General features: G+C 40.0%; 1 protein-coding gene across 4 annotated transcripts in view; it reads right to left on the bottom strand.

The window, feature by feature from the left end:
• Positions 1–15,355, bottom strand: part of OGT (O-linked N-acetylglucosamine (GlcNAc) transferase) — a 36,390-nt gene that overhangs the window by 11,394 nt on the left and 9,641 nt on the right. For all 4 annotated transcript variants that reach the window (XM_049643949.1, XM_049643946.1, XM_049643947.1 and 1 more), the window contains exons 4-18: positions 14,371–14,439; positions 10,971–11,087; positions 9,722–9,801; positions 8,758–8,953; positions 8,365–8,505; positions 7,682–7,782; positions 7,364–7,517; positions 7,176–7,277; positions 6,807–6,986; positions 5,509–5,667; positions 4,493–4,582; positions 2,287–2,412; positions 1,357–1,527; positions 1,124–1,240; positions 863–1,033 (exon numbers count right to left, since the gene is read on the bottom strand). In XM_049643949.1, coding sequence (XP_049499906.1) covers positions 863–1,033; positions 1,124–1,240; positions 1,357–1,527; positions 2,287–2,412; positions 4,493–4,582; positions 5,509–5,667; positions 6,807–6,986; positions 7,176–7,277; positions 7,364–7,517; positions 7,682–7,782; positions 8,365–8,505; positions 8,758–8,953; positions 9,722–9,801; positions 10,971–11,087; positions 14,371–14,439 — 1,974 coding nt within the window. The remainder of the gene's footprint in view (positions 1–862; positions 1,034–1,123; positions 1,241–1,356; positions 1,528–2,286; positions 2,413–4,492; positions 4,583–5,508; positions 5,668–6,806; positions 6,987–7,175; positions 7,278–7,363; positions 7,518–7,681; positions 7,783–8,364; positions 8,506–8,757; positions 8,954–9,721; positions 9,802–10,970; positions 11,088–14,370; positions 14,440–15,355) is intronic.

The following is a 15,355-nucleotide window of genomic DNA, read 5'->3' as shown; positions in this document are numbered from 1 at the left end:
ACACACACACACACACACACACACACACACACACACACACACACACACACAGTTTTTCTTGAGTCAAACAGGTCTGTCCTATTGCTCCAAAGGACAGGTAACCAGAGTAAGAAAAAACACACCCCTGCTGGTTTAGCCCAATATTAATTCCTTTATCTTAACAGGAGCTGGCCTGAGAGTAAAGAGCTCATTTTGAGCACCCTTGGTATGAAATGTTATACCAATAAAACTGTTAACTCCTTGCCTTCTAATATCTTGACAGCGCTACCTATTCACTTATTCAAACATGCAATATATATTTACTGAACAAATACTACATTACTGTGGCTAAGACATGGGCCCTAAAGTAATTGAACTCAGTGGAGAATAAATACAAACACAGGGAATTATAACATGTTGTGCTGCATGTAAAAATATAACCCAAACATTAAAGAAACAGAACAGATAGGTACCAATGGAACGGGAAAGGTGAGATTAATGATAAGGACAGGAATGGATTCTTGGAGAAGCTGCCTGAACTGAAAGTCTTAAAAAGTAGAGAGATTTAACTAGGGAAAGATTGAGTTACAGAAGAAATTGTATGAAGTCTACAGATAGTTCACCATTTTTAAGAGGAAAGCCACAGATAGGAAACAGTAAGATACTGTTAATACAGTAGACCCTCATTAAGTGACCAGCTGGCTGAATCCAACAGACATTTAAAATAAGACAAAGCTATAGAAGATACCAATTTCCACTGAACTTTTATTTCCTCTCCTATAAAACAGGGATAATGATGCTTATACCTCCTGGAGTTAGGAGATTTAAAGGAGACAAATGAATAGTTGGTGGTACATATTACATTCTATTTGTCTCTTCTCACCTGGGTAGTTGCTAGTCCATTGCTAATACTGAATCCATTAATTGTTATCTGGATTTGCCCTCTGTTAATCATTTCAATAACTGCTTCTGCAATAGTATTCATAGGAATAACAGGCATATTAAGAGCTGTATTACTGCTGTCCCCATTGTCTCCTCCATCAGGACATTTCATCTTTAAGAAAAACAACAAAATGTATCATTAGGGAAAAGATCCCAAATGCAGATAACTTTATTTCAATGACAGTATTGACCAGGTTCTGACCTTGACAATTTTCACATCTGGCAGACTATCAAGAAATGCTTTGAGGTCGATGCCATTCAGAACAATCCGATTGTCATAAATGTGCCCATTGGACTTAAAATCAATGACTGCTTTTTTCTAATAAAAAAAAAAAGTTTGAGACACGTATCTTTTAGGACGCATAGAGACAACAGCAAGGAAACAAGTGACTACAGTTCTTTGCAATTCCCACATAGCACTGTTTTTCTACCTACCTTCAAGTGAGGGAACATATTGGCATGATCACCAATAAAAAATGTATGTGGCATATAAGCCAGTTTCTCGGAATACTGCTCAGCAACTTCAGCTGGAGAAGTTTCCTGATCAGTGATGATATAATCCATGAAAAGCGCACCACTAGTCCCAGGGTATCCCAGCCACATTGCCTAAAAGAAAGAAAAAAATAGGCCAAAAACTAAAAACCTTCCATAGGAGTCCTAAATTAAATTAGTAAAGAAACAAACAAGGAGGGCTGACTTCTTTAGCCAAGAGTAATCAAGTAATATTTTAGTCTAACCTTCTAAGTGCTAAAATGTTTTTCCGATTTACAAGACAGAACCGTTTGTACCCAAGTATGAATTGCAAGTTTCCACACACATGTACCTGTGGGCATTGTATTCTACACTCAGAATTCTTTGTCCCTGTGCATTTCAAGAACTATTCTTTGTTCATTTTATTTTAGAGAAAGTGCAAGGAGGGTAAAGGGGCACAGGAAGAGGGGAAATAGGGGGAGAAGAGGAGGAGAGGGGAGAAGGGAGGGGGGGGAGAGGGAGGGAGAGAGAGGCAGAGGGAGAGAAAGAGGGAGGAGGAGGGCAGGGGGAGGGAGGGGGGGGGAGAGAGAGAGAGAGAGAGAGAGAGAGAGAATGAATATGAATGAATGAATGAATGAATATATGAAAATGTCAAGCAGGCTCCATGCTCAGCATGCTCAGCATGGAGCCTGACACATGGCTTGATCCCATGACCCTAGGATCACAACCTGAGCCAAAATTAACAGTCAGACACTCAAGCCCCTATACTTTTATTCTTATGCCAAGCATGTTTCAAATGTTTCAAATGCCAGAAAAACGGGGGCGGAGGACGACCCACATCACTGTCTTTTCAGTTCAATGAACACTGTGAGCAATTATCACGAACTTCTTTACCTGAATAGGAGCAGGCCTGAGAGCAAAGAGTTCATTACGAGCACCCTTGGTATAACCATTCATATTTACGAGGATGTGTATACCATCTTGATGGATTCGATCAGCAGCTTTTCCATTGCAGGGAATCTATGGAATAAAAAAAGAACTCACTATGTATAATCTCAAACTAATTCCATTAGTTTTATTTTTCTTTGAGAGCAAGCACAGGAGCATGAGCGGGGGAGGGAGAGAGAAAATGAATTTTTTTTTTTTAATTTCTTTTAACGTTTATTTTTCAGACAGAGAGAGACAGAGCATGAATGGGGGAGGGTCAGAGAGAGGGAGACACAGAATCTGAAACAGGCTCCAGGCTCCAAGCTGTCAGCACAGAGCCCGACGCGGGGCTCGAACTCACGGACCATGAGATCATGACCTGAGCCGAAGCCGGCCGCTCAACTGACTGAGCCACACAGGCGCCCCGAGAAAATGAATCTTAAGCAGGCTCCACACCCAGCAGAGCTTGATGCAGGGCTTGATCTCAAGTCAGATCTCACAACTGTGTAATCATGACCTGAGCCGAAATCAAGAGTCAAACACTTGGGACGCCTGGGTGGCTCAATCGGTTAAGTGTATGACTTCAGCTCAGGTCATGATCTACTGGCTCGTGGGTTTGAGCCCTGCGTGGGGCTCTGTGCTGACAGCTCAGAGCCTGGAGCCTGCTTCAGAGTCTGTGTCTCCCTCTCTCTCTGCCCCTCCCCCACTCATGCTCTCTCAAAAATAAATAAATGTTAAAAAAAAAATAAAAAATAAATAAAGAGTCAAATGCTTAACTAACTGAACCACCCAGGAGCCCCTCAAACTAATTCAATTCGTTTTAATGGCATCAAATAAAATTCAGAGTCATAGATGCAAAACAGAACAACACAAGTTACATTAATGCAGGGTAAAAATGTGGTTAAGTGCCCTTAAAATGGGCCCAAAACATTACAGAAACAGAATACAGAGGAAAGAGAGTTTACTTCTACACTGAATGTATGAATAACAAGGCTTCATAGAGAAGCTGGCATTTGAAATGGGTCTTCAAAGATGGGAAGGAGTTTGAGGCAGTTGGACAGAATAGAATCTCGACACGAGAAAAGTATGAATTAATCAGAGTCAAGTGCATGGTAGATTTAAAAAAAAAATGGTGTGTAGATCACTGCTATTTGGTACAGGGTATACATGAGGGGAAATGGTGGGTGAAAAGTATTGGCCAACAAGGTTGTGCTCAGACTCAGAAAGACTGTGAAGGCCATGCTGAAGAGTTTAGACTTCAGTCAATAAGCAGTGAGCCCCTGAACATCTCAGAAGTGGAAGGCAGTATGCTTCTTGGTCCCATAGCAACAGCTACACTGCCAAAGATGTTAGTACATATTATTTAAATGACAAGAATCTCAAAACCCTTCTGCTGGGTATCAATGACTCATACGTGAATTACTAGATATATTCTACAATGCATATCTCTATTAGTCACCAAAGTGGCCAACAGAGTCTGAATAAAAAACTCAAGACTCAGCAAATTAATTCCTCCACAAGTTTCAATCTTTTTTTAAATATTTATTTGAGAGCCTGTGTGCACAAGCAGGGGAGGGGCAGGGAGAGAGAGGAAGAGAGAATCTCAAGCGGGCTCCTGGTTGTCAGCACAGAGCTGGACATGGGGCTCAATGTCACAAACTCACATGACCAGATCCAACATTGAGAGTCAAACATTTAACCAACTCAGCCACCCAGGCACTCCTCATTCTTAATTTATCATAAAATTTATGCTCCTAGAAATAGCAATAGAGAAAGTATGGAAATAAAGATAACCAAAGGCAAAGGCCCACAAAGATAGATGAACCATAGTTCATCTATTTTCCTTAAATAACCTATGTATTCCTCTTCCAAGCCACCATTTTGGTCAATTTATTCAGTTAATATTAAGTATCTACTGTCATAAGACCTGGCTTAATCCCTAGAGGAGTTTTATGTCCAAGCACAGATAGACCACGTTTCTATTTCATTTGCAACATCAGCAAAATCCATGCTGATTATAAATGTAAATGACTAAGCAAATAAGAGCAAAGCAATTGCCCGTATGTAGTAGCTGATGTTAAAAATATCTGTCACGAAAAATACAAGCTATATGCCAATAGTTTTATTCACTATTTGTTCAAAATTAAGTTTGAAGTGTAGGAGTTTCACCTACCTGAGAAAGATCGATGAAATGATTGGCTTCTGCCATAACTTTCACTCTGAAGTTTGTGCCATCATCTGGGCTTAGGGCGTAACAGAATACCTGAAAGGCAGCATATAGTATATTTAAAAACCTTGGCTCAATGAGATATGGAAGTGTCCATCAACAGATGAATAAAGACTATGTGGAGGGTGTGTGTGTAAACACATGCATACATACAATGGGACATTACCATAAAAAAATGAAATCTTGCTATTCATAACATAAATGGACCTAGAGGATATTATGCTGAGTGAAATAAGTCAGACAGGAAAACACAAATACCATATGATCTCACTTATATATGGAATCTAAAAAACAAGTGAGCAAACAAAAACCAGAGATTCATAAATACAGAGAACTGGTGGTTGCCAGAAGGGAGGGTGATGAAGAGGATGGGTAAAATAGGTGAGGGGGATTAAAAGGTGCAACTTCCAGCTATAAAATGAGTCACAGAGATGAAAAGTACAGAAGGAATATAGTCAATAATATTTAATAACTCTGCATGGTAACAGACAGCAACTATGCTTATTGTGGTGAGCATTTCAGAACATATAATTGTGAAACTGCTATGTCGTACACCTGAAACTTATGCACTATATTGTATGCCATCTGTATTTCAATTAAAAAATTAAAAGTGAGTAAAAACTTCGGCTCAAATCTTTCAAAAAGACACTAGGCTTGGGCGCCTGGGTGGCTCAGTCGTTAAGCCTGGGACTTCGGCTCAGGTCATGATCTCACGGTGAGTTCGAGCCCCGCGTCAGGCTCTGGGCTGACAGCTCAGAGCCTGGAGCCTGCTTAGGATTCTGTGTCTCCCTCTCTCTCTAGCCCTCCCCTGCTCATGCTCTGTCTCTGTCTCAAAAATAAACAAAACATTAAAAAAAAAAAAAAAAAGACACTAGGCTTAACACCTAATGGTGATGATAAAGCCACAAATGAGGTTTTGTTTAATGAAGCAAATAGTGTCTCAAGACAAACACTAGTCTTACCTCAAATTTGTCCGGATTGTGCATGCCTGGAATAGACTGCATAAGATGAGAAGTAGGATGATTCCCAAAGTCAGAACTCACATAGCCTACACGCAGTCGACCATCACTGAGCTTCAAGTCTTTTGGATGTTCATATGGTGGTTTATGAAGGACATTAATCTACCAATGGAAACCAATGCTTGTTAGTCAAGTTGAATCTATACATAAACCTAGGAAAAGTGATTAAAAGCAAAACAAACCTATACCTCACACCTACTGGGAATGGTTTGCCCAGAATACTTCATTTAATTCATATAGCCAGTTCAATACAATCTTAGCAGTTTGTATAATATGCTTCATACTCTATCATGTTCCTGAGGCCTATGAAAGAGCATGAGCAAAATCTAAAACTTGGAGAAAGGAGGCAGTGTGGACAGAGCATGACAAACCCTGCATTTTAGAAAATTCTGTAGGGAAGCACTTTTTTAAAAAATTATTTTTAATGTTTTATTTATTCTTGAGAGAGAGCGAGCAAGCACAAGAGGGCAGAGAGGGAGATACAGAATCTGAAGTAGGCTCCAGGCTCTGAGCTGATCACACAGAGCCTGACACGGGGCTAGAACCCACAAATCATGGAATCATGACCTGAGCCAAAGTCGCACGCCTGAGCCACCCAGACACCCCGGGAAGTACCTTTAAAATACAGAATTACAGGGGCACCTGGGTGGCTCAGTTGGTTAAACATCCGACTTCAGCTCAGGTCACGATCTCGTGGTCCGTCAGTTCGAGCCCCGCGTCGGGCTCTGGGCTGATGGCTCAGAGCCTGGAGCCTGCTTCTGATTCTGTGTCTCCCTCTCTCTCTGACCCTCCCCCGTTCATGCTCTGTCTCTCTCTGTCTCAAAAATAAATAAACGTTAAAAAAAAATTTTTTTTTAAATAAAAAAATAAAATAAAATAAAATACAGAATTACATCTAGCACTCCAATCTATTCTGCTGAGTAAACTCCCACCTTTGACAAACTAGTGCTCTAATTCTCAAAATGGAATATCAAATACTAAACACTGTATTAAACATTATGGTTTTTGAACTGTAAGGAGACGTTATCCATCTATTGTTAGGATTCTGCCTTATGGGACGGAAGGGGTTATGATCAAGACAGACACAATGGAAAGGGCTTCTGCGGTGGCCGTCAAAGTCTCACTTCTCAACTTGGGTGGTGTTCACCTTATGGTAACTCATTAAACCATATACATTTGATCCACATCATTTTCTCTACCTGTATTTTACTTTGCAACAAAAAAATTTAAAACATTTGCACCTTATCCAAGCAGAGGTTTCCATGCCTCTCAGCAATAGCCTTCCTGAAGCCATGAGAAAGAGGATATAGCATACTATGATGAGGATGCACAGAAGGCAACCTATTCTTCTCTAGCTGGTCAGCCACAATACTGACCAACTTCTTCATTCGCTCATCATAGTCTGTCCAATCACAGACAATCTAGAGGAGGCAAAAAGACATTATTATCCAGAAAGCCTATTCAAGATTTAACAATTTCTATGTCTTTGGACTAATTTCAGATAACCCTTTAAAGAACACGGTCTCCAGTCAGGCTTGGACTAATATGGCACATAACAATTAAAAAGTGACTGCAACACGAAAGCCAATTACTGGCCTGTTATTCTTTACCTGCAGGCAATGAGCCAAGTTACAATAAGCATCAGGAAAATCAGGCTTAAGTTTCAGAGCAGTTCGGTAAGAAGCTATTGCTTCTGGAATATTTCCTGAATCCTGGAAATACAGAGGGATGGTTAAAAATTGTCCTAAAATTAAACATTAGGTGCTTAGATGCACACATAATAAACAGTAGTTAGTACCTTATGAATGGAAGCCAAATTGCTGTGCGCATCTGCAAATGCAGGGTTAATCTGAATGGCACGAGTGTAACACTGCAGGGCTCCCTGAACATCCTGCATCTCCTTCAGAGTGTTTCCCATGTTAGAGTAGGCATCAGCAAAGGTGGGACTAATTCTAAAGGAGAAAACAAACATTTTATTGACCTAGCACAAAAACTTTTAACCCCCCTGAATGTAGTCTGTTATTAAAAGTCATCTTAACACAAGCCAAATGTGCCAAATGCCAAACATTTTAAAACGTGAGAGAAAATGATAATAACATGACGGTGAGTGTCTTACCGAATAGCCTCCTTATAGTGCATCAGAGCTTCCTGAAGCTTTCCCTGCTGCTGCAGTACACTTGCTAAATTCGAATGGGCAGCAGCAAACTCTGGGAAGACCTATAGTCAAGATGATACCCGAGGTTTAAAAACTTCTACAACAGCAGTAGTAACTTACCACAGTAAGAACTTTGCCCAAATACCTTTATATCCCTAGAGTTGTCTACCTTTCTCTAAATCTACTCATTCTTCAAAGCCAAGTAGCTCAAATTCTACCTCTTCATTTTAGATCTCTCCTTGTTTCAAATCACGATGAGATAGACCTCTCCTCATCCTAGTTTATGCTGATTACTCCAGCATCTGTCTCTTCTGCAGAAACTCTTTTAAACTCCTACCACACCCACCAACCACCACTACAGCTATCAGGCACTAAAATTATACTTATTGGCAACCTCTCTTGAACTGTAACTTACTGTTTAACTTTTTTGTGCAGATCTTATCTATTCACAAAATAATAAACTCAAAGTAGAGTCTTTCTTGAATGTCACACAAGACTTCACTCAAACCGTAGCTACTCAATTACTAGATTCATGAATGGTTCAACCACAATTTTTACAAAAGAGGTGGACGAAATGGCTAACTTTAACTGCTTTTCCTCTATTATCACAGACAAAATATACATCCACAACACCCTGAACATACTTCCAATGCTTTACGATATAAGCGAACTGCCTCTTCAATGTTTCCCTGTTCTCGTTTGATATTGGCTAGGTTATTCAGAGAGTCTGCATGGGTAGGACATAACCGGAGAGCTGTATTATAACAATCTTCTGCTTCAGCAACCTAGAAAACAAAACAAATTATTCGAAACGTCCACAAAGGAATCACAGAGCCACCACTGATGTTATTCTAACAACTGCTTGGTTAAGCTGAGGGGCTGATAATATTCTAGAAAATAGGTCATTTTTGCTATTCTCTCAACCAAAACTCCAAAGTGAAACTACTGACCACCTCAATACTTAACAACAATACGCACAAAAACAACTTTTTAATCCTATCAAGTAACAAAGAAATAGACTGAATAAATGTCCTTACACTGCCCTTCTCTTTGAGAGCATTGGCTAAGTTGCAGTAAGCGTCAGGGAAATGTGGTTGCAGTTCAATAGCTCGCCTGTAGGTGTCTATCGCCAGATCTATCAGGCCTTGCTCATAGTATACACAAGCCAGGTTGCCGTGCACCACTGCGTGATTTGGACTCAAGCTGAGGGCTCGAAGGTAAGCTGCCACAGCTCTGAAAATAAAAAATGAAAAATAAAAAAAAACCACACACACATAATGCAACTAACTTTCAATGGCTGCTTTGCTACAATTAACTCATGTTATATACTGTACCAAAGCATATCAATTATAATTCACACTATACTATACTTAACCTCAACTCAAAATTCACCCTAATATATTTTTACACTGAAAAATTTTCTATCTCCACATAAGAAATAAGCTCTCTCCTGACAACAAAAACAAGTCAAAAGTCAGGATTTACTTAGCTTTGTGAATCAAAGAAATAATTTAGTCTAAAAGATAACCATTTTGGGGCGCCTGGGTGGCTCAGTTAAGCATCCAACTCTTGATTTCGGCTCAGGTCATGATCACGTGAACTAGGAGATCGAGCTCTGCACAGACAGCGCAGGAGCCTGCTTGGGATTCTCTCTCTCCCCCTCTCTCTGCCCCTCCTCTGCTCATGCACATACACTCTCTCACTCTCTCTTCCCCCCCAAAATAAAAAATAAATAAATAATGACCATTTCAACAGTTCACAATAAGAGAAAGGTCAACTAAATTCTTAGAAGGATAATGGCTTTGAGAAAAGCCAACAACAAAAAGTCAGGCAACAATGCCTATAAATAAGAGGTAATACAGCAGACATGATGAGGGAAGAGCAATATACTAGAAAAGGAAAATGTGTTTGAATGGACCACGGCCATAATTTTAGTCCCAAGTCTCAGGTGTCAATGCAACAAAGACTCAAGGAAATTTATCAGATAGAACATTCTCTCACCGGTCAAAAATCCGTGCCTCTTTCAAGACATTTCCTAAGTTGATATAAGCATCCAGAAAGTTGGGGTCAAGAGTGACAGCCTAAAAATTACAAGGCAGCTATTAGAGCAAGTTAGGATTTCAGATAAACTTTCCAATTACAAGTTTTTATTCTGAGATAATTTTAGGCCTCCAATTACATTTTCTAATATAATTAAATCTTATTTCTTTCACTGAAAACAAAACCCAGTCATTTCAGTACCCTCTCATTATTCACAAATCTCAAGGTTATCAAAGTAACTGCTCATGTAATGTGAGAGCAAAATGTGTCCTGAAGGGAAACATTTTTAATTGGGTCCATTCCAATTTTAATGAGCTAAATACTTCTAATGGTTGGCCCTATTTTATTCAAAATTAATAAGGCTAACTCTTCTAGGGGCACCTGGCTGGCTCAGTCGGCAGAACACGTGACTTTTGATCTCGGGGTCATGGGTTCGAGCCCCACATTATGTGTGGAGATCACTTAGAAATAAAATCTTCAAAAAAAAAAAAAAAAGTACATACTGTCTGGTTGTGTCTTTTTTGCCACTAATAAATGCCTAAATCTGTTAATGGCGATACTCTGATTCTATCATTCCTTTTTCATTTACTAGCTGGAACACTTGTATAAATAAGAAACTTCCCCCTATCCAACTACTGGGTTACCCTGAGGTCCAGTTCATACAGGAGGAAGATAAATGCTTTATTCTTCCCCCTTTAACCAGTTTTCAAAATGAATTGCTCCTGATCTTCCAAAGGTGACCACTGAATTTCTTCTTAGTATATTTATAAACTCATGGATTTTCAATATATTTCCGTTATAATATTCCTAATGTTCAAGTCCCATCTTTATCCAGTGTGAGCCTCTTCCAGTTGCCTCCTGAGTCCTTTAGACATAATGAAAGTAATACCAAAGCTTCCATGCTTTCTGGTACAGAGGGCATTCCAGATGAATTTTGTACATTTCCTACCCCCAGCTAAAATCAGCCTTTTGACCAAGAAACCCTGCTTTTTTAAAGTTGCCCATGAAAAAAATGGATTTTTAATTACTACAGTACATTTTCAATGCAAAACTGGAAACTGCCATATCATATACCATCCAGCAAATGCCTTAAATACGGTCAGAAAAACAAGGATATTATGCGACTGATCATGTAAAGGCCTATTATTTAGCTCTAAATAAAAACAGCCCACACACATAAGCACTTCCAATTATTAATTTAATAACTAACCTTTTCAAAGTGATGAATTGCAAGCCAAATCTCCCCTTGTGCATTGAAAACACAGCCAAGATTACTCCAAGCTACTGCAAAGTTCGGTTGCGTCTCAATTGCTTTCAAATAACATGCCTTGGGGGGGGGGGGGGGGTAAGGGAAAAAAGAGGGGGGGGGAAGGAGGTAAAGGGAAAAGGGAAAATTTGTAAAGGGGAAAAAAAAAAGATTGGGGTGGGGGGAAGAAGGTGATATCATTATTCCTTCTCTGACCAGCCAAAAGTGACCCTGCAGCATAGGCTCGCTTGCGCCAAAACTAATGCGCTGCCACAGCTGGCTGCTCCTGCGCCTGCGCCACCAGAACCCAAGTGCAAACCACCATGTTCAGTTCTGCCAACCAACGACCGACCCTCATACTGGGACTCATCTGGGAAGTCAGTTGCCTTAAGACTCTATGTTGGACTCCTCTTATCTGAACACCTAAGGGCTTTTGCTAGGTTTTCAAGTCCGATCTAGAGAGTGCCACTTAAAGCCAAGTTTTCCCACCCCACCCCACCCCCTCACCAGTTTCCCAAAGTGTGTTCTACAAAATGTTAACGGGTATCACTGAAAAAAAGGATTCCATGATCAAGTAAATTAGGAGAAAAGAAACCCAGTTTCTTTGCTACAGAACTTCCCTAAGTCCCTTTGTTTATACAGGATTCCCTCAACTTAGTTGACCATGGAACTCTTTCATTAGACACTTTTAGAATACCACAAAATACATTTTGGGAAATGCTGCTCTAAACAACAACGCTCCTCGCTAACGTCAAAACTATATTACTGAGGAGAAAAGGGTTTTTCTGCCATGTCAGGTATGAGAAGGTCAGGCTCTAAGTTACATCCTCGCAATGCCCCTGTCTCCCAAGGGGGACTGAAGCTGAAACCTCATATGACAGGATTGCACCTAGGTTGAGGTCCCTGTAATGCGAGCGCAAACATCGCTTGCGCGACCTAACAGCATCGCATTGCGCAATCGCTGCGAACTGCTGCGCTACAGAGAACACCCCTAGACGCAGCAAACGGCCAACCAGATCCATTAATCTACTAGACAGGCCCATAGAGAATATTTGTTTAATGAGATTAGTTGGACTGGAGGTATGTTAAAACCCAATTTTATCCAAAAAGGCTACACAATAGGACTGAGGGAGCCAGTCAATCAGATTACTCATCTAGTCAACCGTTCACAGGGGCTCATTTGCACGCATTGCGCGTTAACGCTGCGCAGCCTTTGCGCTACTGCAGGGTCACAGCGCATCATCAGAAGAGCAGAATGCTGCAATCCAAACAAAGAAGAAAAAAGGAAAAAAATGAACAACAAGAAGAGTTAGAAGCTTTTACTAGTAAATTATCTCTAATAATTTTTAATATCAATTAACTTTTACTTATCTTTGACAGAATTGTGGCTATAGTATAAAACATTCTCTTACATAACTTGCTTGTAAATAAAATTATTTTAAGCTGTTTCTGAAGCCACAAGACAGAAGATTCAGGCATGGAGGCAAATTGTTTTGCTGTGGCAGTTACAAACCCGTTACCATATTTCTCATCATGTGACTTTTCGGTGCGTTCCTTGCTGGAAGAGGAGGAGGTGTGTGTCTGCCCTAGATCCAGGCCTCGAGCTCCCTTCAGCGAGGCACCTTACGCATGGAATAGGAGGTTTCACCCACCTGAAACCTTCTAAATACAATATCAATGGTGAAAAACCAAAAACAAGAGAGAAAATAAAAACAAGATCATTAGTAAAAGTTCAACAAAGCAATTGAAATTCTTTGGATGTCTATTACATATGGGAATGAGGACAGTCTCAAGTCTGTAACATGGGAAACATGCAGAAGGGAGAGGGTTAATCAGGGCTATTGCATACAGCAGGGATTTTTGCTGGAAGAAAGGCTCTTCGTTTTCTACAAAGACAACTTAATTTTGCTTCCATCTACTAGGAATATGCTGGCTTGAATTTTCAAATGCACTGATTACAAAAGAAATACATTGCATTTCACTCAAGAGTATGTTCTTGTTCACTAAGTCTCACAAAAACAGAATAAACATTTTTCAAACTAGGTGTCTCCAGAGCTCTGAAATAAAGAAGTCAGCAACCTAAGGCAGGCGCAATGTCTCAGCCTAAACCGATCTCTAAAGCTGCAGTGAAGTGCAATTCATGTTAGCTGTCCGCTTGGTGGGGTGACAATAGGAGCTTATTCAATATTTGTTCTATAAATTACCAATTAGATTTATCAACTAAGATTGAAATCCATTACAATTCATTAGCTGGAAACCTACATAAAGGTTAATCCAAAGTGTCAGCAGAATTTATGAGCTATGCACTTAAAACTAGTGCTTTTTAACATTAGATGGTGCTGAAAAGCCTTCTCCTTCCCTGATGAAGCAGTCAAACAGACAGCTACGCTGCGCATACACTCCACGCATTAGCATGCGCGTGGGGCTCAGAGCAACAGGTGGGAGTTTCAGAAGCATTCTGGTTTCTCCCCACTCCTCACCCCTGCAGCGCGGTTGCGTAAGGTGGCTTGTAACAAGACAATTTCATTTGGAAATTTAATTTACAATTATACCAAAAGCTTTAATAACCCAACCTGATGTTCAAATTCATTATTTGGAAACACAGAATGCTAAAAGCCACCTTTCCACTTTGGCAAGTTTTCTTTCGATCAGTCCATTTCCCAAACAAACCAGCTTTGTCCTTCTGCCTTTTTTTTTAAGGAGGTAGGGTGGGGAGGAATAAAAGAAGGAAGTAAGGAAGAAAAGAAGGTAGACAACTAGGGTTGGAAAAGAGGAAAAAGGAACTTAGGGAGGGAGTGGGGACAAGAGGGGGCAGGACGTTCCAATTATTAATTTGCAATCATTTTAACAGCCTTTCTTCCACTGTAAAAAGGGTAAGGAAGATGAAGGGAGGAAGGTTAAATAAGAATTTTAAATGCCAGTATTACAGGGTAACATTTGGATGAAATTCTTCTCCACTTACAAGCCACAAAGGACTTAGAAGAGCAGCATTTTCAATGGCACCTGCATCATATAGGAGTCTTGAGCCAAATCACAGGCGCTCTGCTTGTCATCAGCAGGCAAGCCTCAGATTTGAAGGAATGTTACTTATTCCCACATAAGATCATGACGGAACCCATTGTTATAAAGATGATCTAGCTCAGCAGAAAGGCTCCAAAATGTTCAGGTTCTTGCTTTACCCCCAGATTTAGAACAGAAATGCCAAAGCCTGGCCCTGCTCTAGTCTGAGGTGATTCATGCCGACAGTTTTCCTCAGTTTCATAGGACTGTTTTTTGGAGATAGCTCAATGAAGAGTTGAAGACTTGGCAAAAAGTACAAGTTTTCATAACACTGATGTTTAAATGTGTTCTATCAAACACCTACCTTGGCTTCTTCCAAGCGACCCAGGGCTTTGAGCAGGTTCCCCAGGTCACTGCGAACACAGTACAAATCCTAGAAACCGAGAGATATTCATTAATTATACTGTCGATCAAAAATACCTTGAAATTACTTTCATGCATCTAACTCCCTGCCATTTTCTTCTGTAAACTGAAGACTCTGTTTGACAAATGAAAGTAGAGAACCACAATCCCTCATTCTCAATTCCAAATTCCAAAAAGTTCCCAAAAAACTTATTTGATTAAACCTAACCAGAACTGGCGCGAAGCTATATACAAAATTTACCGATCCCACTTAGTGTAACTATTCACACCTTTTGCTGCAGAAATATAAATGTGTCTTACTAGAAGGTGCTGCTCCAGACCTACCTGGGAGTTTTATACAGATATCACCATCTTTCTAAAATCCTAAAAATCCTGAATTTTGAAATACATTTGATCCCACCAGTTTAAGATAAAAGACCATGGGCCTTACTATAGCTTCTCCTCTCCCTAAATATCAGTCACCTTAAAAAGAAAGGAAAAAAAAGCATTAAATATTTGTTCAACTATTTTGTTCAAAGGTTATGATGAATCACTCCAGTATCAAGGGCCAAAAATTTTCCATGGTGGAAAAAAGTATTTAGCTGTGACTGGCTATCAGCAAACCTACCCTTAGGCTGTCAGGCATATTTAGAAGCCTGGACTTCATTTCAGTATTAGACAGAAGGATTACCATCCAACCAAAGCTTCAATCCTGGCACCTGCCACTAGATTACTCATTAGTATTAAGTGCCATTAGAGTTGAGTGGGTGAATAATGAAAAGCAGTTGACTATGCTTTTTATTAGCAGCGCAACTGTGTTGCTAGTCATCTGACTCACCAGTCCCTTCATCGGTAAAAAGACTCATCAGAACTGTGAGCTTAAATTTTTGTCCTTGTTTGCCTTTGTTATTCAAATCTATCTGTCAACAAGCACAGACAATGGCAAC

The sequence above is a fragment of the Panthera uncia genome, chromosome X, assembly GCF_023721935.1.
Source record: "Panthera uncia isolate 11264 chromosome X, Puncia_PCG_1.0, whole genome shotgun sequence".
Classification (NCBI taxonomy): domain Eukaryota; kingdom Metazoa; phylum Chordata; class Mammalia; order Carnivora; family Felidae; genus Panthera; species Panthera uncia.
The sequence above is the reverse complement of the archived record's forward strand: the minus strand, read 5'-3'. Positions and strand labels throughout refer to the sequence as shown.